The 27,131-nt window shown below is 41.3% G+C and overlaps 1 protein-coding gene across 1 annotated transcript in view; it reads right to left on the bottom strand.

Moving 5' to 3' along the window:
* Positions 1 to 4,563: 4,563 nt before the first annotated feature.
* LOC141272517 (keratin, type I cytoskeletal 19-like) overlaps positions 4,564 to 27,131 on the bottom strand; it is a 37,993-nt gene continuing 15,425 nt past the window's right edge. The window contains exons 2-8 of the mRNA XM_073683325.1: positions 23,059 to 23,141; positions 20,817 to 20,973; positions 17,897 to 18,061; positions 15,130 to 15,255; positions 13,681 to 13,901; positions 12,223 to 12,242; positions 4,564 to 9,938 (exon numbers count right to left, since the gene is read on the bottom strand). Of these exons, the coding sequence (XP_073539426.1) occupies positions 9,847 to 9,938; positions 12,223 to 12,242; positions 13,681 to 13,901; positions 15,130 to 15,255; positions 17,897 to 18,061; positions 20,817 to 20,973; positions 23,059 to 23,141 (864 nt within the window). The 3' untranslated portion in view covers positions 4,564 to 9,846. The remainder of the gene's footprint in view (positions 9,939 to 12,222; positions 12,243 to 13,680; positions 13,902 to 15,129; positions 15,256 to 17,896; positions 18,062 to 20,816; positions 20,974 to 23,058; positions 23,142 to 27,131) is intronic.

Here is a 27,131-nt window from a genome sequence, read left to right as displayed (position 1 = left end):
TTCTCCTGCGCTTGCCGTGAGCGTGAGAGAATTCTCCTGCGCTCATGGCAAGCGCAGGAGAATTTTTTTCAAGCTGTCAGTGACGTGCATGAGGTGAGCTGAGTTCAAAAATAGGGCGAAGCCCCACGTATTTTTTTTTTTAATTATTTCATTAAATTCATGAAATAATTTAAAAAAAAAAGGGCTTCCCTATATTGTTGTGTCGGGCCAGGTACAAATAGGCATCTGAGGGTTGAGGGCAGCCCGTTCCTGCCTGCTGTACCTGGCTAGACACAAGAATAGGGCTAAGCCCCACGTCAATTTTTTTTAAAATTATTTTATGAAATATTTTTAAAAAAAAATACGTGGGGATTCGCCCTATTTTTGTGTCCAGCCAGGTACAACTAGGCAGCTGGGGGCTGGAATCCGCAGCGCAGGGAGGCCCAAGCTTTCTGCCCCCCCCGCTGCAAATTGCAGTCCGCAGCCACCCCAGAAAATGGCGCGTTCATAGAAGCGCCATCTTCTGGCGCTGTACCCAACTCATCCAGGGCCCTGGTGCGGTGGCTCACTGGGTAATAAAGGGGTTAGGGCCAGCTTGGTATTATCAGCTGGCCCTAAGCCCGAAATTCATGGGGTCACGCCAATATTAGACATGACCGCCATGAATTTCTAGTAAAGTAGTTAAAAAAAACACAACACCCAGAATAAAGTCCTTTAATTGAAATGAACACACAATTTTTTAATGTTCTAAATTAAACCATACTTACCATCACGCCCATTCCAGCTGAAGCCAATGTCTTCTGCAATAAAAGTAAAATAATAAACCAACATCATCCTTACCTTTCCATGGTTCTCAGGACGGCTCCAGCTCTGCTACATTCACAAGACAGGCTGGATCGCAGCCGAAAGCTGCCATCCAGATTGCCATGCCGCAGACACTGAGAAGCGCAGGCATGCTTGCGCTCCTCAGTGTCTGGCTGTGACGGCATCCAGATGAGCCGAGTTCATGTCCAATGAACTCAGCTCACCTCATGCACGTCACTGACAGCGTGGGAAAATTCTCCTGCGCTTGCGGTGAGCGTGAGAGAATTCTCCTGCGCTCACGGCAAGCGCAGGAGAATTTTCCCACACTGTCAGTGACGTGCATGAGGTGAGCTGAGTTCATTGGACATGAACTCGGCTCATCTGGATGCCGTCACAGCCAGACACTGAGGAGCGCAAGCATGCCTGCGCTTCTCAGTGTCTGCGGCATGGCAAGCTGGATGGCAGCGTTCTGCTGCGATCCAACCTGTAATCTCGATGTAGCAGAGCTGGAGCCATCCTGGGAACCATGGAAAGGTAAAGATGATGTCGGTTTATTATTTTACTTTTATTGCAGAAGACATTGGCTTCAGCTGGAATGGGCGTGATGGTAAGTATGGTTTAATTTAGAACAACAAAGAATTTGTGTGTTTATTTCAATTAAAGGACTTTATTCTGGGTGTTTGTGGGGTTTTTTTAACTTTGACTATGGGGTTAGTAATGGGGGTGTCTTATAGACACCTCTCCATTACTAACCTGGGCTTGATGTCAGCTGGCATTATAAGCTGAGATCAACCCCAGCCCTATTACCGCACTGCCACCGCTACAGGGCAGTGGGAAGAGCGAGGCTAAGTGCCAGAATTGGCGCATCCTATGGATGCGCCATTTCTGGGACGGCTGACGGCTGGTGTTTCTAGCCTGGTAGGGGGCCAATATTCATGGCTCCCTTCCTAGGCTATTAATATCAGCCCCCAGCTGTCTGCCTAGCCTTTGCTAGCTATTAAAATAGGGGGGACCCTACGTAATTTTTTTTGGGGGGTCCCCCATTTTAATAGCTAGTAAAGGCTAGGTATTCAGCTGGGGGCTGATATTAGTAGCCTGGGAAGCTCCGTGGGTATTACCCCCTTCCCAGGCTTCAAACATCTGCCCCAGCCGTCTGCTTAACCTCCGCTAGAGACTAAAATTATGGGGAACCCCACGCCAATTTTTTTTTAATAAATCCTTTATTTTAACACTAAATGACAAGTACAGTAATCAACACTATCACGGTACTTATTATATATGTGACTGACATGTTTCTATCTATCTAATCTATGTGTGATGCTCTATTCTTTCTGTTCTAAATTGTCGGGTACCGATGCTGAATTGCCGGCCGGCTTATTTAAAGAGTGTCTTCTGAGCAGTTTGTCAGCTTTTGGACACCTTTGAAGGTGTTTTCTATGTGTTTTTATTTGCCTGCCATTGGTTTTAACGGTGTTCGACAGTGTTCTAAGGTGTTCGACGAACAGTTCCACGAACCGAACCGAACCCGAACACTACGGGGATGGCTCATCACTAGTAATAAATAGCTGGCTTTCGAAACTACTCAGGTCTCTTCATCAGGTATAGTATAACACAGGTATGGTATTGAGTTTTTGGGTCTATAGCCCCCAAAATCTTGGCCCTGATTTTATACATTTTTTACTTTATTGTATTTATAAATAGGGCTCGAATATATCCAATTAAAGGAAATTCTTTGGAAGACAACCTCGACTACTCAGCATGAATTTTAATGGGGAAAACTTCTTTTGTAACCACTGTGTCTAGTAGTTCAATTGTAAATGAAAGGCGTTGTCTGGGATTTTACAATTGATGACCATCTGTATGAGATCAGTGAGAGCCCTACACCTGGCACTCCCACCGTTCACCTAAAATCTGCTCCAGCATTTGCTGGATACAAGCAATGTATAGGGTGGAACACAGCAGCTCCATATTACTTAGTATCCACTGCTGAGTACTGCACTTTATCTCATATTCAAATTAATGTCAGCTATTTGTTGAGAGTATAGCAGTGTTCTGTGTGTGTCTCTTGATGTAGCAGAGTTGTATTTGTGTGTGTGTTGATGTAGCAGATCTGTGTATGTAGAGGGGGCATCATACTATGTTGGCGGCTCTGTGCGTGGGGTCTGTAAGAGGCATCAGACTGTGTGGAGGAATGTAGTGTATAGGGGCATGAGATTAGGCGTGGTGGAATATAGTGTATGGGGGGGAGGCATCAGACAGCGTGTAGGGGGATGTAGTATGTGGAAGGCATCATACTGTGTTGGCAACTCTGTGGTTGGGGTCTGTGAGGGGCATCAGACTGTGTGGAGGAATGTAGTGTATGGAGGCATCAGATTATGCGTGGTGGAATATAGTGTATGGGGGGGAGGCATCAGACAGCGTGTAGGGGGATGTAGTATGTGGAAGGCATCATACTGTGTTGGCAACTCTGTGGTTGGGGTCTGTGAGGGGCATCAGACTGTGTGGAGGAATGTAGTGTATGGAGGCATCAGATTATGCGTGGTGGAATATAGTGTATGGGGGGCGGCATCAGACAGCGTGTGAGGGGATGTAGTATATGGAAGGCATCATACTGTGTTGGCAACTCTGTGGTTGGGGTCTGTGAGGGACATCAGACTGTGTGGAGGAATGTAGTGTATGGAGGCATCAGATTATGCGTGGTGGAATATAGTGTATGGGGGGGCGGCATCAGACAGCGTGTGGGGGGATGTAGTATGTGGATGGCATCATACTGTGTTGGCAACTCTGTGGTTGGGGTCTGTGAGGGGCATCAGACTGTGTGGAGGAATGTAGTGTATGGAGGCATCAGATTATGCGTGGTGGAATATAGTGTATGGGGGGCGGCATCAGACAGCGTGTGGGGGGATGTAGTATGTGGGAGGCATCATACTTTATTTGGGCACCATGAAAGGGGTACCATGCTGTGTGGGAATACTAATGACGTTCACTAGGAGCAATATTTCTTTGTGGGCGCATATAAAGAACTGGACGAAGTTAGGGTACTGACTTAGCGTAAAATAAAAATTGGCACGTTATGTGGCATCGCCACCGCCGCCGTGTTTCACTCTTCTTTTATCATTCAAAGCTAGGGAGTATGCTTATATTGATGATGACCTGTCCTACCAATAGATAAGCAATATCATAGTCTCAGACAACCTCTAAAGCCCTGCTAATGTGAACAAAGGCTTACAGCGTAAATAAATAAATATATTAGACTCAAGTGTAGATGAGGACGATCCAAGTCCTGCAACAGGAGCAAAATCCAAATAAATATTTTGCTTGTACTCTCCTTTTTTGGTTACGCCCCTGAGCAGAAGTTCCTGATTTAAGCTCTAAAGATCTGTAACGAAGATACAAAATTAATTCTATCGATAGACACCAGGGTGTCAAAAAAATATTTGGATGGGTACGTTTCCATATTTAATAAAACATAAATGCTTCAATGTACGTGGCCCACACAAGAACAGCGCCATATTTAGGTTTGTCTATGTGACTCTTAAAGGGATTGATTAATAATTGAAAAAGATCTACTATTTTGTAGCACCCCTCTTCTCCATGTGCTCTTACTGGTATTGTCACTGTTGCTTTTTTCTCGTAATCTCAGAAGACCTATGGGACTAGTAAATTAATAAGAGGGGAGATTGGATTTAATAATAGCACTAGAGACTAGCATATACTATACATTTGATATCAGACAGACACTATTGTGGTCTCACTCTACAGAAAGGAGCTCATACCATGTGTTAGAATAGAATTTTATTTGGAATTACAGATAGTAAAATGACAAGATAAGGGACACAGACTTTTTTACAGATGACAGGTAAGTGCTTGAGTTCACATAACTTTACAGATCTGAGTTATCGATACATTTACAGCAATCCATAAATACACCGAAGGAGTACAACATACATTTTATACATTTATGTTTTTGTACATTTTTATATCATTCTCACATACATGTATACCAGCTCTCTAACACCTGCAGATAACTATTCCATGAAGGATCTTTATCATGACCATTAGTCACCAGTTCACGTCCTTAAAACTGTCAATGAAAGAGGAAAAAAATCGAAAGAAAAAGAGGACAAACGCTACTTTAGGGTTTTCAGATTTTGGAAATACCCCTATTCCCAGGCAGAGTTTGTTTTAAAAAATCATACTGTGCTTTATTCATCCTTTCCAAGTCCTCACTAAGTCTCTCTCACTGCTCCCAGTGTTTGTTATTGTCTGCAGCGCTGACCTCACGTCAACAACGCTGCAGACAATTAGTGAGCTCGGGCGCTCTGCGCAGCTCCTGCCGACAAGTTGAGCAGCGCCGCTGAGCTCAGTTATTGACTGCTGTGCTGTCGACCTGATACAAGTGCTGAAGACAATAATTAACTCCGAGACCACGGAGACTCAGTGGTGGACCCGGGGAGAGGAGGAAGGGAAAGGTTTTTTGTTTTATTTTTTTTAAACAATCTGCAGCCGGGGAGAGAGGGTTTTTTCCCAAACCAGTAAACCCCTTTATTGTCTTCTGCTCACACAGGCGAAGATTAAAGTGGATCAATTTATCCATCTATCCGATCTGATATCTGAAGTCAGCATCATTATAGAGGGGGAGACAGTTTATTCTGGGATATTTTATTATAATTCAATTCAGATTTTCTATGTAATAAGCTGTTTTATTGGTGCTATTAGTCATCATGAAGAAAGCCAGTGAGTCCTGCTTCCCCACCAACACACAGTGACAGCTTTTTCTGTATAGGGTTGTATATCGAATCAGCTCTCAAACACTGTGTATGGGAAAGGACAGCAGACTCACAAGCTTTCTCTATGAGTAGGGGAGCATGACTCACAGGCTTTATGAGTAAGGGGAGCAGGACTCACAGGCTTTTTCTATGAGTAGGGGAGCAGGACTCACAGGCTTTCTCTATGAGTAGGGGAGCAGGACTCCCAGGCTTTCTCTATGAATAGGGGAGCAGACTCACAGGCTTTTTCTATGAGTAAGGGGAGAAGGACTCACAGGCTCTCTCTGAGTAGGGGAGCAGGACTCCCTGGCTTTCTCTATGAATAGGAGAGCAGACTCACAGGCTTTTTCTATGAGTAAGGGGAGAAGGACTCACAGGCTCTCTCTGAGTAGGGGAGCAGGACTCACAGGCTTTCTCTATGAGTAGGGGAGCAGAACTCACAGACTTTATGCGTAGAGGAGCAAGACTCACAGGCTTTCTCTATGAGTAGGGGAGCAGGACTCCCTGGCTTTCTCTATGAATAGGAGAGCAGACTCACAGGCTTTTTCTATGAGTAAGGGGAGAAGGACTCACAGGCTCTCTCTGAGTAGGGGAGCAGGACTCACAGGCTTTCTCTATGAGTAGGGGAGCAGAACTCACAGACTTTATGCGTAGAGGAGCAAGACTCACAGGCTTTCTCTATGAGTAGGGGAGCTGGGCTCACAGAATTTCACTCTGAGTAGGGGAGCAGGACTCACAGGCCTTCTCTTTGAGTAGGGGAGCAGGACTCACAGGTTTTGTAAAAGAGTAAGGGGTTAAGGATTCACAGGGCTTTCTCTATAGATAGGGGCAGGACTCACAAGCTTTTTCTATGAGTAAGTGGGAAAGAATTCCCAGGCTTTATCTAAAAGTAGGGTGCAGGACCCACATGTTTTGTATATGAGTAAGTGGGAAAGAATTCATAGGCGTTCTCTATGAGCAAAGGGAAAGGATTCACAGGATTTGTATATGAGTAGGGGGCAGAACTTGCAGGCTATTAGTTGGGGGGCAGAACTGAAAGGCAATATCTATGAGTGGGGGAGAATTCACTGGCTTTTTTGAGTAGGGGAAAGGACTCACAGGCTTTCGCTATGAGTAAGGAGTAAAGGGCTCTCAGGTTTTCTCTGAGTGGGGGGCAATATTCTCAGGCTTTTTCTATGAGTAGGGGGACAGGACTCACAGACTTTCTCTATGAATGTGGCAGGAAGGACTCAAATGCTTTCTTTAAAAATAGCATATAAAGAAGTATTTACATGACAAAAAATACTCAGATCCTAGAAAAATATAACTAAATTCAACTTCTTCCACTCTATTCTGTTCTGCCCTGAGACAAGAGACCAGACAGATCCAATTCTCAGATCCTCTGATCTCATCCAACTGTGAATAGAATTAATGAGAGATTGTGAAATCTAAAATACATAGAAAAGAAGTTAAAAATAAACGGAATATTTCGACATCATATTTAACAGTCACCAACATACGCCTTGTGGTTTTCCCCCCAACACTGAACTTACATAAACTGCCCAATCCAGGTTAAATGGGTTGTACACTATTATAGCGTTTGCTTTCTTTTAAAAAACAGCACCACACCTGTCCATGGTTATTTTGGGGTATTTTTTGAATTGCACCTCGGCTCCATTAAAGTGAATGCCATACAACCGGTATGATGCAATACTTGGAACCTTTAATCTTTACCATAACATACAAATCCAATATTGAAACCATACTTTCATGGGAACATTCATAAAAAGCACATTTTTCCATACGGGGAAAATCAGACAGATAATCATGTATCAGAGCTGAGGTTTTTTATCAGTAGTTGTCCCTGGTAATTTATGTTAAACCTAATACACTGCGTTAGTAGGTAAAAGACACTTTTAGCTCTGATACATTAATTAATAAGCATACAATTCACTCTATTATCTACACTGCATTCACACCAAACAATGGATCTAAGTAGCCCTAAGCTATGAGAAAAAAAATTGTACATATAAAAAAAATACAGCTTGATTAAAATAATAAGAAAATATAAATTAGGAAAAGGGTCAAAATTGGAGCTCAGTATGTGAAACTAAATAAGACAGAAATATTAAGGTAAAATCAGATACACAATGGGCCTCATCTATTGCAACACGTAGAAAGAAAGCATGGAGTCGCTGTAATTGCTACCAGACAGACACCTTTTTAAAGCGTTCCTCAAGTGACCGGATCAGTGTCTCCCATCAGTGGCCTTGTTCTCTAGACAGCTGTTCAATGCTGAAAGCCTTTTGTCAAGGGAGCTGGATTGTCCAGTCTTCTAGTGGCATCTCCTGCCATCTGTAGACATGGTCATGACCGTCACTGGGGTAACCCTTTAAGGGGGATATCCATCCAAAATGTAAAACTCCCCATATATAACTAACTCTCGACTTAGTTAGCTACTGCCAAAGTCTGGTAATTATGCTTCATTTACTTTCAGAGATATAGAAATCTTCCTGTTTGGTTGTGGTGGCCATTTTAGCAGAAATAACAACAGGAAGTGCAGCCATATTGGTTTTCACCTTTGAATTAGCTTCTTAGAAACTGACACTTTATCACAGATTACACCTGATAACAGATTGATAATTTAACACCTGTTTCTGAGAAGTCAATTTAAGGCTTGGTCTACATGGCAACATGTGTCAGGAAACACTCAAATCGCAGCAGAACATTGTGACATTGGATGTCACGATTTCCTATGGTGTCTCTCTTTGACCTGCTGTGACTGCGGCTCAGAGTCGCATAAGGTCTCTGAATGTGTTGGATCTTCTGTTGCTGGCCACAAGTCACATACAACTCGCTAGTCGTAGACTTCAAAGCAAGTTACACGCAACATGTGACTTGCATGCCACTTGGCTGTCTTATTCCCAGCACAATCATACAGTAGCTCTAAAATAGTCACTGACATGTTTCACAAATGTTTTTGGTCGCGTGACCTGTCAGGACCACTGCTGACCCACATGACGCCATGTAGGCCCAGCCTAAAGGTGACAACCTAAATGGCTGGACATCCTGTTGTCACATTTACAGAAATGGTGGAAGGCAATCCATGAGTAATAAGTACAACAATTGGCATTTGGTTGGTTCCAATTGGTTTTTAATTGCTTCACCTCTATTTGATTTGGAGGCCCATGGTGTATTTTCACATATCAAACATTTAACAAATACTAAAATTATGATTAAAATAAAATTCCATAAATTCTATAAACGTATTTCTTTAACAAATATTCTATGTACTTAAATAGTATGAGAACACGTTTTGGGAACTTTTGTACTTTTTTTACATTAGGAATTGATTATTACCCATGACTACTCTATTTAACATTGGCAAAAAGTGGCCAACCAATACATGGGATCCAGTAGTTTTCTTTTTGGGGGGCTCAGTCACAGATTTCAACATACAGAACAGAAAAAATTGTGCAGTTTGCAACACTGTCTTTTCTGTGAATCCCACGGACACCTGTCTGGCACCCAATTAGCCTCCTTATAAGTCTAAGATGGTCTCTCGGGCCCCGTTAGTATCCATCATAAGTCGGATCAGGCAGTTTGCTGCTTTTGTATTCAACATTGAAAATATATTTATTTGGATAATCATCCCATAAATTCTGGAGGAAACTGGAAACAAATGTTCAATTCCCCTGCAGCTCCCCCACAGGAGATATGAAGCATTACACACTGCCCATTGAAATCAATAGGCTATCTGTGTAATGTAAGTATGTGCTGGGTCCTCCAGAGATTAGACACTTTTTGGTGTCACTTTCTGGTCAACAGATGAGGGTATGAAATTGAGCATCCTCTCTATCAACACCTTTATAATATAATATGAGAATGAGATGATCAAAACCAGTCACCTTTTAAAAAGAAATTGTACTTTATCACCTTTACCACCTATAGATTTTCAGGGTCTATACAACATGTATGAAAAAACAGCTTCAGATATTAAAAAAAAAATCACATTTTCGGGAACATACTCCTATATGAAACCCTTACAAAAAGACCCAGCATATAATGAAAAAATTTGTAACCTAGATCATATTACCATAATAGGAGTAGAACTGGCATCTATCTTTTTTTTTAGGAGACCACCCCTGTACTGTCCATTGTTCCCCTGTGTTCTCATTAATAAATATCGTTCTTGACAGGTATATATTAGAGTAGTCCTACTGTACATTAATGATAAATATTGGCACATGTAAACAGGGTAGCTGTCGCCCGATGTAAATCGCGGGGCATCCCAGGATTTGATTGTTCATGGCTATCACAGTTTCTGTGGGATCTCGGAAATTCGGGAGTTCACTACTCTTCCATTAACCATGTCTTGAACGATGGTCTTGACTTTTCGGTTTGTATCTAAAGAGGCAGAAACATTAGGTTATTTTGGTAATCAGACAAAATGAACATATCTGTAGTTGTGGAAGCCAAGCATTGGGAAGGAATTCTAGATAGTTTTTTTTTATGATTTAAGGGCCTTTTTCTCTAACTCCTGATGATCAGTTTGTATAGAGAAGAAAAGCCAAATCCTGCCATGCCATGAATGGCTGACCATTATTACTGCAAAAATGGCAGGGTCCATTCTAGTTCAGGGAGGGGTCTCAAGTAGGGCATCCCTTTCTATGATGTCCAAATGCATGAATAGGGGTATATGCATTTCTAGATTCAATGTACAGATGTAGCAAAGGTTATTATAGCTCACTATCTTGATAACCATCTGTGAGAAGCTATCCCATGTAATAGCATTAAGGTAACATTGCACAATCTATTGACCAACCTTAAAAGAGTTTTCTCATGCAGTTTCTTTAGGAGCACACCTCTTGCTCCCGAAGATTGGCAGTTCGGACGAGCCGCATGGTTGCAGCGCTGGCCAGAACTGTGCATGCTCCAATGCTGTAAGTAAAGGCAGCTTTGCCTCTGCAGCATAAGGTGAGCGGATTCTGTGCTCCAGTGATCCGGTTTCTATGTAAATATATTTCTAGGTGCTATTGACATGAAAGTCTCACCAGATGTTGGTAACAACTAGTGTTGAACAAGCGTGCTCGTTTAACCCTTTCTCCGAGCATGCTCGGGTGCTTTCAGAGTATCTTCGGCGTGCTCATACATTAGGTTCGTGTCCCTGCGTCTGCATGATTTATGACTGTTAGTCAGCCTCAACACATGTGAGGATTCCCTAACAAACAGGAAATCTCTGCATGTGTTCAGGCTGACTAACAGTCATAAATCATGCAGACGCAGGGACTCGAACTTAATATACGAGCATGCCGAAGATACTCGGAAAGCACCCGAGCGTGCTCGGCGAAAGGGTTAAATGAGCACGCTCGCTCATCACTAGTAACAACTAGTGTTGAGCGAGCGTGCTTGTTTAACCCTTTTAAACAAGCACACTCGGGAGCTCGCCGAGTATTTGCGGTGTGCTCGGCATCAAGGTTTGATCTGCCGCGACTGCATGTGTTGCGGCTGTTAGACAGCTGCGACACATACAGGGATTGCCTATTTGTTAGGGAATTCCTGCATGTGTCGCAGCTGTCTAACAGCCGCGACACATGCAGCAGCGGCGGATCAAACCTAGATGCCGAGCTTGCTGCAAATACTCGGCGAGCACCCGAGCATGCTCGTTTAAAGGGTTAAATGAGCACGCTTGCTCAACACTGGTAACAACCCATCCAATTCACACTGGCAAAGAAATCAAACCATAGATGTCTATAAATTAAGTTGTATGTTATAATGAAAAATGACACAGGGAAAAAGTATAGAACACAAAAAGCCATGGCAAGTCATGACACAAGTTGAAAATTTATCAGTAATTAGAAAGCAATCCTGCCACATGAAAAATAATATCAGATGGTTCAACTGATGATGTACTAAAAGGTGTCTCATTACAAATGTGCCACACAAGAAACATCTCATGATGGGTAAAACCAGTAAGCTATCTCAGGACCTTTGCAACCTTATTGTTGCAAAACATACTGATGGCATTGGTTACAGAAGAATTTCTAAACTACTAAATGTTCTAGTAAGCACTATTGGGGCCATAATCCGGAAGTGGAAAGAAGATAATTTTGCCATAAACCTTAGAATCCTTATTTATTTAGAAAATTTATTATATGTTCAATACTTATTTCACTATATATATATGACTCAGGTCAGTGGCTGTGTTTGGTATTGCAGCCCTTCCCAGTTCCAGTGTCTACAAAATTACACTTTGGACAAAGAAAGTGCCTGTTTCTAAAAAGAAAGGAAAAAAGACCCAGACCCTTTAAAGCTCATTGATAACACGTCAGATTTGTTAGGATGTGGTGGCTAGAATCACCATATTTGGTGCAGAGGAAGATCGCCCATTGTTAATCTGAATGCAGTGATAGTCCGCTGCCTCTTTAATTTTATTGTAGTTATGAGACCCTACAAGTGCGAGAAACCACCTTATAGACATACAGCATACCTTATACCCATATCCCAGGGAATATCAACCTAAATATTTTTAGAATGTGTTTTTGGTTCATATAACTGCATTCCTTTCTATTTGATTGCCACACATCGACTTAGATCAAATTGACTAATGATTGTTTATATATGCTATGGAAATTAATGAAGAACATAAATATAAATGAAAACTAAAATAAAGATAGCATAAAAATATTACCTGTAGATTGAGTATACCCACTGAAATAAAGAAAAAAAAAGAGGAAAATGAGTGATCATAAAATGCAATATCAGTTTATAATAATTTTTCAAGCATTATGTTTTGAATATTCCGCCATAATGTAAGTGACTGGGAAACAACATAAATATGGTGGCTATGTTCTTCAAAGGAATTGCATGAGAAAATCTGAAACCGCGCCACTCTTGTCAATAGGCTGGGTCTGGTATTTCAACTCAATCACATTCACTTCAATAGAATGAGCTGCAAAACCAGAAACGGCCCATAGAAATATAGGTGTTGTTTCTGGTAAAATGCAAACCCTTATATTTTTTTGTAATTCCACTCAATCCCATTAATCACCATTCAACAATCATTGCAAATCATACTTTCTAAAGAATGCATGTCTAGCCAATAAGATCCATATATGGTTACTAAATCACACGGTTATGAATTGCATAGCATACTGGCTAAAAGTATATTGGTCACATCTACTATATAATCTGCTTATCCCGTCTGTCTGTCCATCCAGGAAATCCCGCGTCGCTGATTGGTCCAGCCACGGCCAATCAGCGATGCGGGATTTCAGAACAAGATGGCGGCCGTTAGCGGCTCATCTGCTGCACGGAAGTCTGCTGCATCTCCCGGCTGCTCGCAGCAAAAGTACCCCGACTGGCGGCCTAGGCGGCGCCGCTCCCCGGTCCTCCCTTCACACTTGCCGTCGGGAGATCAGCGGCCCTAGCCGCTGCTCTCCTGAGCTTAGCATGCAGGACAGTGGCGATGCAGCCGGGAGATGACCGGCGCTCGCAGCGGAAGTACCCGCACAGGCAGCGCCGCTCCCCGGTCCTCACTAACACGGTTCACTGATTGGTCGCGGCCGCCAGCCGCGACCAATCAGAGATATTGGCGCCAGATTTAAAACACCACTGTCCTGATTGGTCGCGGCCACCACCAATCAGCAACGAGCTCAGTCTGGCTGCGAATTGGCGCCGGATTTGAAACACGCTTCGCTGATTTGTCACACCCGCCCGGCCACGACCAATCAGCGATATTGGCGTGAAATTTAAAACACCGCTTCGCTGATTGGTCGCGGCCATCTGGCCGCGACCAATCAGCGACTGGCGCAGCCCGGCCGCGAATTGGCGCCGGATTTGAAACACGCAGGCCACCGTCGGGAGGTCGGGAATTGGCAAGAAATGAATTGAAACTCTTTATACTTGAACTGGCCGACAACTTCTGTACATCTAAGTTGGAACCACCAGTTTCTTGTTAGAATGTTTAGTTTCCCATTGATCATCAACTCTTCAGCCAGTCACTTGATACTTGGGAATTCTTGTTTTATTCTTATCTTGGTCATTGGTGATACATCTTCTATAGTCACCCCAAAATTAATGTTTAGTGATTTGTCAATGAGTTAGAAATAATGAAGACACCAGTGATGTTCCCCTTTCAAGAGTTTACCTGCTATTATTTCCATCAATGAGTCGTCGGTATGTGTTAATTTCATTCTCTAGACGACTCTTTATATCCAGAAGTATCTTATACTCATTGTTCTGTCTTTCCAGATCGAATCTGACTTTGCCCAACTCTGCCTCAAACTGACAGATTAGCATCTGGATCTTCTCAAGATGTTCTGTTGAGTGACCCTGGGTGTCTTCTAATGTTTTCTCCAGTCCATGTTTCTAAAATATAAAAAAAACTTCACTGTCATGAATGGTGGAGGAGTTGGAAATAGAAAAAAAGCTGTTCCAAAGTAGATGAAGATATGAGAAACTCTCACCTGATGTTGTAGTTTTGAGGGACATGTCTAATTAGGAGTTAGCGGCATAGTACATTTCCTTTATTATACGTATGGTGCCCCTAACCTGGTGATATATTGATGAATTGATTTAAGGACCCTTCCATGGTTGGATCTGTCTGCATCTGGATGTTAGTTAATATGATGGACTTTCCGCCATGTTTGCCGGTATATTATTTTTGACCAGTTATCCCAGATAAACAAGTTATTTTGCTAGCGGTAGCCATAGACATTTCTGATATTATATGGTGGTCATTCAGTTGAATGGCCATCGTTTTAATACATGAAGTGATCGATTTTACCAGAGTATAACCCCCTCTCCCTCTATGATGTTTATATGGCCTAAGGGCACATGGAAAGGGGTTTTAAAAATGTTTAGTGTTTTTACACCAGTTTCGCTGACTTTTTGAATAATGTGCTTGGCTTAGTGGAAAAGGTTTTAGCCTAGAACAGTCCGACAGATTAACGTTAGTTTACACCACAAGGTGGCCTTAATTATAGAACAAATTTACTGCCAGTGTTTTTTGATGCTGGCGCACAGGCAGCCAAAAGATGTACCAAACTCTTTTGAAAGCTTAGTGGGGTTGTTTGGTCTACAACAATAAGTCTGCAGACTTATCTATGAAACTGGAGACTTGTGACATCTCACATTGCGCGCACTGTGCACTGTGAGGATTCTCCAGTGTCAGCGCTGAGAACGGTGGTCATTCTCCCTGTCACAATCCAACTAGACTGTTTCTAGCATCGCTTAATACACTCGCATTGTGTGAGGCCGCGCCCATCTAGTCGGATTGTGGTCAGGAGTATGTATACCTAATAATTGCGGTCACATGAACGCTGTTCTCAGCGCTGACACAGGAAAATCCTCACAGCGCACAGTGCGCGCATTGTGAGGATTAACAAGTCTGCAGTTTCATAGAATGACTGCAGAATTGTTGTTTTAGACCGAATAACCCCTTGAATGAATTTAGCCCACCTTACTCTAGACAACTCTGGATCAAGACTGTCTTACAAAACACAAATCCAGGTGAATTCCCCCCTTACTGTATATAATACCTCAGTGAAAACTCAATGAACAAATATATAAAAAGAAAAAAGAAAAGGACGCTTACCTTACTGATCTCTGCTTGAAGCTCAATTTCTAGATCCTGCAGAGTTCTCTTTAATTCCTTTATCTGTTTTTTGCTACTTTGTAGAGCTTCAGTGTTTGTGTTCACCTCCTGTTGGACTGTTGATGACTGGAAAAAAGAATGTATATATTATTGAAACAATCACAAGGGCTATGTGTATTTCTAGGGTCACATAAGTGAATTTTATCTCATCCGAGAGAATCGGTCCGATTATGCAAATGACACTCTAATTGGACTCTGATCAAAGTGTTATCATTGCGTGATCTGATTCTCTCGAATGAGGAGCAGATGGAGAAAAAAGTCTCCATCTTCTCCATTCTGTCACTCCGTGGAAATCCGACTGCACTCAAATGTCATCCGAGTACAGTTTGATGATTTCCACAGACTCATTGAGTGCGATCTGAATATCTAATCAAACTCAGTAATGCTGCAATTTTTTCCTTAGATAGTCTTTCTCCAAGGAAAAAATTGGACATGTGCACAACCCCGTAGACTAACATTGGTCCGAATGTGATCCGATGTTTTGTCAGATCGCGCTCAGACCGAAAATACGGTCAAGCCCTTCGTTGTGGTAGTGGTAGTATTGATATAACTAATGGTAGTAGTAGAAGTTGTAGTGATAGAAGTTGTGACAACTCATCCAGTTTTAGGTTAGCAAGAAGAGTGGAGAGAAGAAAGCATTCAAAAATTGACTGTAGGCTGCAAAAAGGGTTTGATTGTTGTCTTAAACCAAGGACACACATAGATCTGCATAGGAGCTGCATACGAAAAATAATATTTAAATCAAAAGTATTCATAAAATATGTTATGTTTTTATATTTTATATGCATCAAAGTAATCCAAAAGTTCATATTTCCTGTACAAGGATCGTAAAGCATTAGACAATAGGTTCTTTTCCCTTGTAGTAGTAAAATCTACCCTCTGGGCAGGGCTGGAACTATAGCCGAAGCAGCTGATGATCACAGGAGGGCCCTCGACACCGGGCAGGCAAGAAGAACAAATGTGTGCTCATCTACGTCAGACCCTCATGTTGTGCCACATACTATGACATCCCTTCCCTGATCATCCCTGACGGGCCCACTTGTAGTGTTGCCTTCTCTGCGAATGCAGGTGATGTCAGGGTGGGCGGCAGGACGGCCTGGTGATAAGAAGCAAGGAGAATGGGTGGTAGCTCTACAAGAGGGACCACCAGTGATGAGCAGGTGACCACATCCAAAGTTTACTATGAGGCCCTGACTCTTTTAGTTAAGCCCCTGCCTCAGAGACCAAGTTCTTTAACCAGTATCTGGAGTGTATCTCTGTGTTAAAGGGGTTGAAATTTATTGTATAAAAACTCTGTTTTAAAACACGTCACATAAAAGTGCATATACCATTGGGGCAGCTCATGTCACAATTGTGGCCCTTGGCAGTGAGAGCCAAAATTCCCTTTATTTTTGGGTGAGGAGAACCTGTGCAGGTCTCTTGTATCTAGAGGAACTAGTCAACAAGGGGATGGAGAATAGACCCAAGAGCTATGAAAATGAGTGAAGGGGGCTCATTGTTATCTTTGCTAGATACGCCATTAAATAAATTGATTAAAAGTAGGACATCTATGTGTCATAGGACATCACTCTCTGTGATTATTAAACCGTATAGATTAATGTAGAGGAAATAAGAGTGTGGCTTACTTAGCCATATAGTACAGTTTTTCCACTAACAATAGTATTATTTATGTCTCCGTATTGCTACAGGTAAAATACAAATGAGTGAAGGCGTTCCAATTTGAAGAGAAGCCAAAATAAGTATAGCCGAAATTAAATTGGATAAGTATAAAATATGGAACAAGCAGAACATTTTTCCTATCAAACTAATCTGAGTGGCATGTGTTGGCAGTGGCACAGAACCAGTGCCAAGGTTGGGAGACTTCTATATTGCATATTTCACAGAAGCTGAGTAATGTCCTCAGCGAGCAGGTAGTAGCACGCCACGAATTATGGATAAAACATAAATGCAGGACTGTCTGCATATAAGTGCCAAGTGTGCTGAATGCCAATCACAAGGTTGTCAACGAGAAGGGCAATAAATATAAGGGAACAGCAATAAAAAAAAATGCTTCAGTCCCACAGTCCTTATGGTTGCCTAAAACAATAAAAAAAAATGGATGTGTGAGGAGCCATTGTTTAAAAGAAGGGCATTGTAAATTAGGAAAATGATAATACAGCGTAAATAACAAAACTGTGAGATAAATAATAGTGTCTTATAGTACACCACATAATACTGCCTTATAGTAACACCAACTTTAGAACTGTATATTTGTGGTGGAGGTTGGTTGATAAAGGCCACAGGGAAAATTCCCCTTTAAGCTTGGCTACATTCCTGCCCTACTAGGGGTATAGCTGTGTTTTGAGGAGTAGCATTTCCTTCATTATTATTGTAGGTGGTTCTTATCACTACGGGTTCAAGGGGAGTTTTAAGGGTAAGGAGTAAAGTTATGTCCCATTTATATAATTTCCTTTAAGACATGAGATCAATTAGGTAAAAAAGACCCTGTAGATCACTGCAACTGAGGAGGACCACCGACCATGGGTCAATAACATCTTTAGATTTGCAATATCATTCACAATACAGAACTTCTTGGTTCCATGTGAGCATCTAACATAGAAGAATAAAACAAGTCGAAAAAAAATGATTCACTTTATGGACCATTAGAAATAAAAAGATATTAAAAGGCCATTGCTTTCATTTTACTTGTACAGTAACTTCCTCATACCTGATGCTTGTACCACTCTTCAACATCTCTGCGGTTTTTCTCAATGACCGCTTCATATTCTTTTCTCATATCAGCAATAATCTTGGATAAATCAACTCCTTTGGGGGCATCGACTTCCACATTGACTGATGCACCTTGCTTTTGAGCTTGGGCAAGTTTCATGTCCTGCAGCATTAATAAAAAGAAAAAAATGATTATTTAAGATCAAGTGGCTACGATGGAGCCCATGGGCAATTGTTTTGGCTATTGTCAGTGGTGACATCATAACACAGCTAGGTTATAGATTATAATCCAAACTAAAGGCCCCGTCACACTTAGCGACGCTACAGCGATCCCGACAACGATACGACCTGTCAGGGATCGTTGCTGCATCGCTATGTGATCGCTGGTGAGCTGTCAAACAGGCAGGCTCACCAACGATCAGGGGAGCAGCGACATCGTGGAAAGAATCTTTCCACGATGGATGCTCCTGGTTACCAGCCTGCTGAAGCAGGAGCAGGCTGGTAACCATGATAAACAGCGCGTTACTAGGGGCACACGCGCACCTAGTAACCCGCTGTTTATCATGGTTACCACTCTGCTACGGTGAGCGGGAGGTTACCGCTCACCGTAGCAGAGTGGTAACCATGATAAACAGAGGGTTACTAAGTGCGCGTGTGCCCCTAGTAACCCACTGTTTATCATGGTTACCACTCTGCTACGGTGAGCGGGAGGTAACCGCTCACCGTAGCAGAGTGGTAACCATGATAAACAGCGGGTTACTAAGTGCGCGTGTGCCCCTAGTAACCCGCTGTTTATCATGGTTACCAGCCTGATCGCTGGTCCTGCTGGTCACACACAGCGATGTGTGCTGACCAGCGGGAGGGCAAAGACCAAAAAATGGTCCAGGACATTCTACAGCGATCAGCGACCTCACAGCAGGGGCCTGATCGCTGCAAAGTGTCACACATAGCGACATCGCTGGTGAGGTCGTTGTTGCGTCACAAAAACCGTGACTCAGCAGCGATCTCGCTAGCGATCTCACTATGTGAGACGGGGGCTTTAGAATCTTGTTGTATACAACTAAAACTAAAAGATGGAATACAGATATGATTGACCTGTCAATTATTCCTTGCCTTCAGGGTTGTGCTCATCCACCTGAGCATCACAGGAGCTTCCAGTTGGCCAAAGCTCTGTCAATAATGAGTCCTAAAAGGGTCCAGCAGAAGACAGCCCAATTTTGAGATGACTTCAGAGTCAATTACGGTACTTCCTTCTAGGGTCTATTTTGTAAAAGTGATTCACAAATAACCTTTCAGACCTTATTTATATGTGTTTGTAAAATGATAGAAGTTAAGTGTGGACATGCTCTGTATGCCTGCAATGGAGATCCTCAGAATCCCTTCTTCTGGAAGCAAGGAAGCCCAATCCATTGCTGCTTGGCTCTTGAAAGATCCCCTAAACATTGCAGCAATGGAGCAGAGAGGCAACTTCCAGCTTATGGGCCCCTTTTGGGCCTCTCTATAACAATGCCTCCAACTATGTTCCATCATTATTTATAGGCAGTCTGTCGCCAGGTTTTTGCTACCCCATTTGAGTGCAGCATGATGTTGGGGTATAGACTCTGATTCCAGCTATGTATCACTTACTGGGCTGCTTCCAGCAGTTTTTATAAAATCACAGTTTTTTATCTACTGCAGATCTATCAGTTCTCTGAATGCTGAGCTCTCTATAACCCCACCCACATCACTGATTGACAACTTTCTGTGTACACTGTGCATAGGCAGAAAGCTGCCAATCAGTGCTGGGGGTAGGGTTGCACAGAGCTCATGAATATGGAGAACTACAAGACAGCAAGTTTACTTGTCCTCTAGTGATAATCTCCTAGTAATAAAACAGTGATTTTATCAAAACTACAGCAAGCTGAAATCAGGATCTCTGTGTCTATATTATGATGCTCTTAAAAACTTGGTTAGAGATTCCCGTTAAAAGGAACCTATCACCAGAAATAACTCTTTTAACCTCCAGATATGAGGTTAATCTGCAGGTTAATAGCGTATTATGCTGCCCGGCGCCTGCACGTAGCCAAATGCAGCAGGGAGAAAATGAACTTTATTCTCCCCAGAAGCATTCATTTTCGGGGAACACTGGTTCAGTCATCGCTCTGAGAATACAGAGCTGTAAACGCGCCACCGGTCCTGACTGACACTCACTGTGAATTGAGGCCGGCTGTCAGTCAAGGCCGGGCGCGTGGATACAGCTGCCACTCTGTATTCTCAGAGCAGTGACTGAACTGGCGCGACTCCACCCCAATGACTGAAACCGAATGCTGGCGGGAGAATAAAGTTAATTTTCTCCGCACTGCATTCAGCTACGTGCAGGCGCCGGGCAGCATAATAACAATGTTAACTTGCAGATTGACCCCATAACAGCGTTATTTCTGGTAACAGGTTCCCTATTAAAGTACTTGTGTTCTTATATGGGATCCTTTACTCCCTTTCAGGCGCCATGTGCAAGCTGCAAGTGAAACCTGTGTACCCCCCATAGTTATGCCCCTGATGGATAGATATTAGTTTACTATAATTCACAGTTGACACAGCTTACACACTTGTCTTGGACGTACAATTGACCCAGAGGTCTTCAATATGTAATTGACCCATTGTTGATTTTTAACCACTACTGTGAGACTATTTGTATTAGATAGAAACCAGACTCACACAACTGTGGTATCACAAATATGCCTTCTATTCAGCCATATTGGCTTCTGAATTGTTCACTTTCTTTTGTCCATTCAAGTTTATATAGATCCTATTCATAGGAACATTGTCTTATCCTCATTGTTTCTTTGTTTGAGGCCTTTAACAAAATCTTTGTATTGTGTCCGCACCTTGCCAATAACAACATATCTGTACAAAAAGAACATGGACGAGAGAGAAAATACCTCCTCGTGGCTTTTCCTCATGTAGATCAGCTCCTTTCTCATTCCTTCAACCTCCATCTCCAGGTCTGTTCTGACAATAGTGAGATTATCCATCACCTTACGAAGTCCTTCCAAGTCCACCTCTAAGGCTGCACGAAATGCTTTTTCTGTGTCGTACCTACAACCACAAAATACAAAAAATATATCCAATGAGAGGTCTTGAAAACCCTAAAGAGGTTATAGGAAATGATAAAAAGGTTCTTCTTGTTATTTCCATGAGTAATGTCAATATTCGTCACTGGCTCGGTCTGGTATTGTAACACTGTCTCTTCAGTGAGTCTGAGGTGCAATATCTGACCCAACCAGTAAACATAAATGGCACTATTTCTGGAACAAAACATATTTTTTACCATGTGTTCTTCTGATTAGCCGGTCTAGTGCGATGTCATCACTGTGGTGTGATGCACACGCAACGTCGCACCAGCCTGGCTAATCAAAAGATGAAACCTACCATCAAGTAGTCAGAGATCACTTACCTGGCTGATTGTCTAGAGTCCTACGGATCAATTCTCCCTTCTCTATTAATATGGTAAAATTACAAAGTGTCTTACAAAAAAATAATGTTGATAGAAAAATAAAAAAAGTTAGCGATCTTGGAAAGTCTGGATGAAAAATTAAAGTAAAAAAATATATATATTAAAAATGGCTGTGTCCAGAAGGACTTAATGAAAAATGAATCACTTCTTGTTAGTCGACTCTATCATAACAACAAACCCAATTAGTATATTTCTTAGGAAGCATATTTTAGACATTACTGTACACCCTGGGTGAGATCATTTATTAGTATAATGCCACATTCGACACTTTGGTGTAACATTTCACATGTAGGGATTTGGCAGAATTACAAGGTGTTCTCCAAAGTAAAGTTCATGTTGCCTTATCAGGAATAATTATCTACAGACCACTTCATCAAATGGACATGGAGTTTGAAAAAAGAGGTAATGGCCATTTAACAAGTAGATGGATAAGCAATTAATCTGTTTTGTTTTTTCCCCGTAGATAAATATATGAGCAGAACTACTCTATATACCAATGAGAAGTAATTATAAATAAATATATATAATGTATATATTAATTACCAAAGCACAATATTAAAGCTTTTTCTACAGTTATTGTTGAAGAGCACCATACTCCTTAAATGTTATGAGAGTATTTGTCTAGATGTGCCCACATATACAATTTGTTGTTAAATACTGGAAAACCAATTGGCTTAATGGACAATGACACAGAAATAATAAGACCGTAAGATGAAGTTTCACCCACAGGCCTTAAGGAGTTTAGTTTGGTTTTCAATCATGTGATGTCAACGTGATTTCAAAAACTTAACTAGGATGAAACATTAATTATCTACATCTGCAAACCAATATTTCTATAGTGGCTAATATTACAATGGAGATGTAATTAAATAACACAAAAAAATCTTTTGAACTGACTATCTTTTCTATAATGCATTTCCAGTGGTTGGTTAAAAAGAAAACTGTACAAACTTGATTTAAATGAGAAGGATTTCAACACTTTGTTGCTGACATGAACATGACAGTAAAATATGCATGTAATATATTACAGTGTATACCGTACATTTACAATACCTGTTGAAAAGTACTGTGACCAGATGGCACTGTGGTGATTACTGTGTTTACTAGAAAACGTCTTGAAAAGACATGTGTGTTATTACCACTAATTAAGACTTGAAGTGGACTGGATATTATAAGGGTGTTACCTTGTTCTACCAGTTGTCTTGGGTTTGCTCATCTTTATCACACTCTGCATTATAAGAGTGTCTCTCTGTTTTTACATGTAACAAGATTATGCACAGTATATAGGCGTTTATACGAAATTTTTAGATCTAAAAATCTTATATCTGAGGTGTGAGATTATAGATTTTACATATTCAACATTAGATAGTAGACCGGGGTTGACCCATAAAAGTAGCAGAGGATCCATCAGTGAGCCTAAACTCTGATAATACTAGCTCCAAAGGTCCAATAGAAGACAACTCCATTTGGAGCTGACTTTGGAGCCAATCATTGGCTCTTCGATTCTAGTTTTTATAGGTTAAATCACAAATAATCATAATTTGGGATCCTTCCCAGTTGCAAGAGGGTCCCCACTATGTCCAGATAGGATAATGTATAATACTGACATAATATTCTGAAAATCTAAATGATGGCCCAATAATGACATAAAGAACCTTTTTACTCACTTGCATTTGAAGTCATCGGAGGCGAGTTTTGCATTTTCCATCTGTAGTGTTAATTTGGCTCCATTTACATGTCCATTGATAAGCTGTAGATAAATTGAAACAAGACCCATTGAATTTTTTTGAAGTTTAATTTTTAATCACCTTGCATTAAGTTGCCATGCACATTCTATTAAGTCAAACATATATCTCTATAGGGTTCTACGGTGGTGTATGTTCAATCCTGTGGAACCATAGAGGTTGAGGTTTTATTAACATCACACAAAATCTATACTGTGGCAGTATTATGGCCATGTAAAAGTGGTCTTAATGTTTTATGCATAATTAAATAGACAGCACTGTATAATAGTCAACTTAACCAAGCACTTAAGTGCACGTACATTGCATGATTAGCAGAAATGAGTTTTCCTACGGGCAGTCTTTTCTGATATCTTGCTGTGAAAACAAGCTGCCGACCACCTGATTAAAGATCAAAATGCTTGTTTGTCGGGTGAGATAATCTCTTGGCTTGATTAAAAAAAACATTGTTTTGTGCGCATCGTAAGCGTAGTTAACCTGCCTAAACAGGCTATTAATTGACTGCCGATCAGAAAACATGTGGCTATTCAGTGGTCATTTAACACCACGGATCGGCTGGTGTACACCCAGCCTGAGAGCGGGTTACTAAACCTTATATCTATTTTCTGTACAGCTAAATGCTATCCTTTGTTGTTTGGTAGAAGTCGTTTTTGTCTGAAAAGTTGAGTAGCGTTCCTTTATGAGATAACTGACAGGAAGTCCATAGAAGTCTACCACCATAATCACTATTATATCGCATGTATCTCCAAGTCTGAGATCTCCAGAATCATCATGTAAGTATGAGAGATATCAGGAGCTCCTTCTAAGAACTGGACTTTTATTAGTTTATGAATAGCTGTCGACATCTATCTCTCTCATCTCCGCTGAAATCTGGAACGTCTAGTTCATCTGAGTGTTCATGTGTTCTCCATGTGAGAGCCACACTCTTCTGGCACCAATTTATTTCACCTCTGAACAAAAGGACCGGCTGTTGAAATCATTAGTAGAGGTGAAATTGGGAGGTTTCCATACACAATAGATGGTCAGCCTATTTTGCAAATGTCAATGGGTTAAGACTTTAGTCTCAGTTATCTAATGCCTTTAGTCTTTCTTAGTACCTTCTTCTCCATCTTTAGGGTGCTGCATAGGGAAATATTACGCGTGATCAGTGCGTGGCTGCGTCATACCCTACCAGATGTCCAACGATAAAAAAGGAATGTTTAATCTGATGATTAAATGATTCCTACTACATGGCTTATTTGATGCATTTCTTAGATTGACAGATGATGATATCAACCAGTAATGGGTAGTGGGCATCTACAGTGTATAGCTTTCCATCCATATACTACCATCTCGATTACAGCATGAGACAAGTTTCTACTTCCTAACATGAATAACATTGATGAAAGCTTGTGGTTTTTTTTGGGAAAGTCACATTAAAATGGTTACAAGTCAACATATTTTGCTCAGTTAAACTTTCGTCTGTACTGTATCTGTAACGGGTTTAATATTCTCTTTCCCTAATCGGAGGAGGTCCATCCTTGTCCTCTAGAGCAAAGTGGCCACTCCACTCCTTAGGAGTGTGTTACCCTTTCATCTTCTGAGTTGGAGATCTAGAGTTGTCTAACTCTATCATTTTGATCTCCTTTTCGGTGTGAAGAGACAGTATAGAGCATAATCAGACAAAATTAGGTGGCTGTCACACATTAGTATTCAATGTATTACACCCATGTTCTCCAGATTCACATTGCAAAACCACCATGAAAAAGGTGTCCAAAGGTTATCCAGTTGGGGAAACACCTTGTTTGAACACAGAGATCAGGGAGCCATACCAGAAATCATTTACAAAAGTATCCACTAACACAATCCCAGTTCTTGCCTAAATTAGAAGGTCGGTAAGGGTATTGAGAAGGAGACACAAGTAACCTCTAATATTTCCTTCCCCCACATATATCACCTGTGCATGACATTACTCTGAGATTAGTAGAGATGTGTGTTGATGCTTGTAACAAAATTTTATGCTCTCTCTCTTTAAAATCCCAACCAAGTAACATAATTACATAACCCCTATGACTCTAAGGTGTCAGCAGCATTTACTAGAAGAGTAACTTGGTGTTTTGCTAGTTTGTGTCATTGACAAGGCGTGGGCTCAATGTTTGAAGTTCCAGCAATAACTTGCTAATGTAAATGTGTTAATCCATCCATGTGTAATATTAGCAGAGAGATCAAGGGTGGGACCCATTCAGAGCTGCCATGCGAACAGCATTCACACAAAACATCTATTCAAATAACTAGCAATTGTATATGAAGCCTGACCTCAACAACTGTGGTGCACTGCCCAGCTGATACCAACATGCCCGCTTCTGCTCTTACAACACAAATAATGGCCCATGGGTACAATGCCCTTTCGTTCTTGAATGTAGGATTAGGGATTTAATGCTACAATGCATCATTTGGGTGAGTCCTTTAGAACCATATTTAAGCAAATGTAATCATATTAATGGGAATATTGTGTTGATCTTTCAGCATGTCTAATGGGTGAGAATGGACTGGCATTCATCTAGCTGGTAATGCGTAAAGGATATTGCCTATCACCAAACCCAGGAAGAGATCCCAATTATGCACAGGGTCATTTTAGGTGTAAGTGTTGTCATGCTGCGCTATGGGTCTATACTTTACATCTGTGTGTCTCTGATTTTAAGCAGAAGCTTATAGGCATTGTCCCATTATTCCACAAGTCCATTTGATAGGTGATACATTACTGGTTGATGGGACCTTTGCCAGTCACGAGAACAAGGGTGCTGAATTCCACTTTTGAAGGACTGGTGGTCAAGAATGTCTACTTTATCTCTATTCCAATGATAGGGGATTTATGGAGTAGCCGAATACAGTGATCAGATATCTATAAGAGTATCATAGACTTTGAATGGAGCTGTAGGTGACTCAGATTCCCTTTTTCATGATCGATGAAGTTACCAGCGGTGGGGGAATCAGCTAGTTATCACCCGTCCTATGGATAGGTGATAAGCGTCGATTGTGGAACAATCCATTTTTGGCCATTTTTCTCATGAATTGCTCAAGAATGCCGTATCTGGTAGCCTGCAGTGCATTTACAGGTCTTACATATAGATTCATAGGAACTCCATATGATGCAGTACCGGGTCCATTAATTTGGCAATGGCATTTGTAAGTAACCAAATAATAGTAACAACAGAACTGTGGGCCGCATGGTGGCTCAGTGGTTAGCACTGTTGCTTTGCAGCACTGGAGTCCTGGGTTCAAATCCCACCAAGGACAACATCTGCAAAGAGTTTGTATGTTCTCTCCATGTTTGCATGGGTTTCCTTCAGGTTCCCTGGTTTCCTCCCACACTCCAAAGACATACTGATAGGGAATGTAGATTGTGAGCCCCAGTGGGGACAGAGATCATAAAATATGTCAAACGCTGCAGAATTAATGGTGCTATATAAGTGAGTAAAATAAATAAACTATTAAATGCGTTTGTGTGGTTTGTATTAAGAAGTTTTTGAAGAATTTTTGATAATAAAAAATTGGTTAAGGAAATTTTCCAGAATAAAAAGTGTCCTGGATTTTTATATAATGATTAAGTTCTTCATAGCTCCATTCACCTGCATTCACTATGACAGAGAAGGGGGCTGGCTTAGAAACAAAAGTAAACCAGTCCTTTCACACACCATCGATGACATGATAAAAATATATTAGTAAGTTCTATATTTTACTATTTTACTTAGTTTTATTTAATTTGCTAACCGCTTTAATGAAGATCACTGGAAGTTACAGCAGAGGAGTTTTCTGAGATCCACATATTTTTGGTGAATCCTTCTATTAAAAATTAATTACAAAAAGTGAACAATCCCTTTAATTCAGATTACTGATAAAACCTGTAAAAGCTGAAGTAAAAACTAATGTGTCTAACCTGTCTCCAAACAAATCTAAATAATCCATACTGAACTTTATTGGGTCTAGACATCCATCAGTTCCTCTTCCGTGCTTATGGG

Source organism: Phyllobates terribilis, unplaced genomic scaffold (assembly GCF_046119375.1).
Source record: "Phyllobates terribilis strain yellow unplaced genomic scaffold, ASM4611937v1 Scaffold_5__5_contigs__length_657084704, whole genome shotgun sequence".
Lineage (NCBI taxonomy): Eukaryota > Metazoa > Chordata > Amphibia > Anura > Dendrobatidae > Phyllobates > Phyllobates terribilis.
The sequence above is the reverse complement of the archived record's forward strand: the minus strand, read 5'-3'. Positions and strand labels throughout refer to the sequence as shown.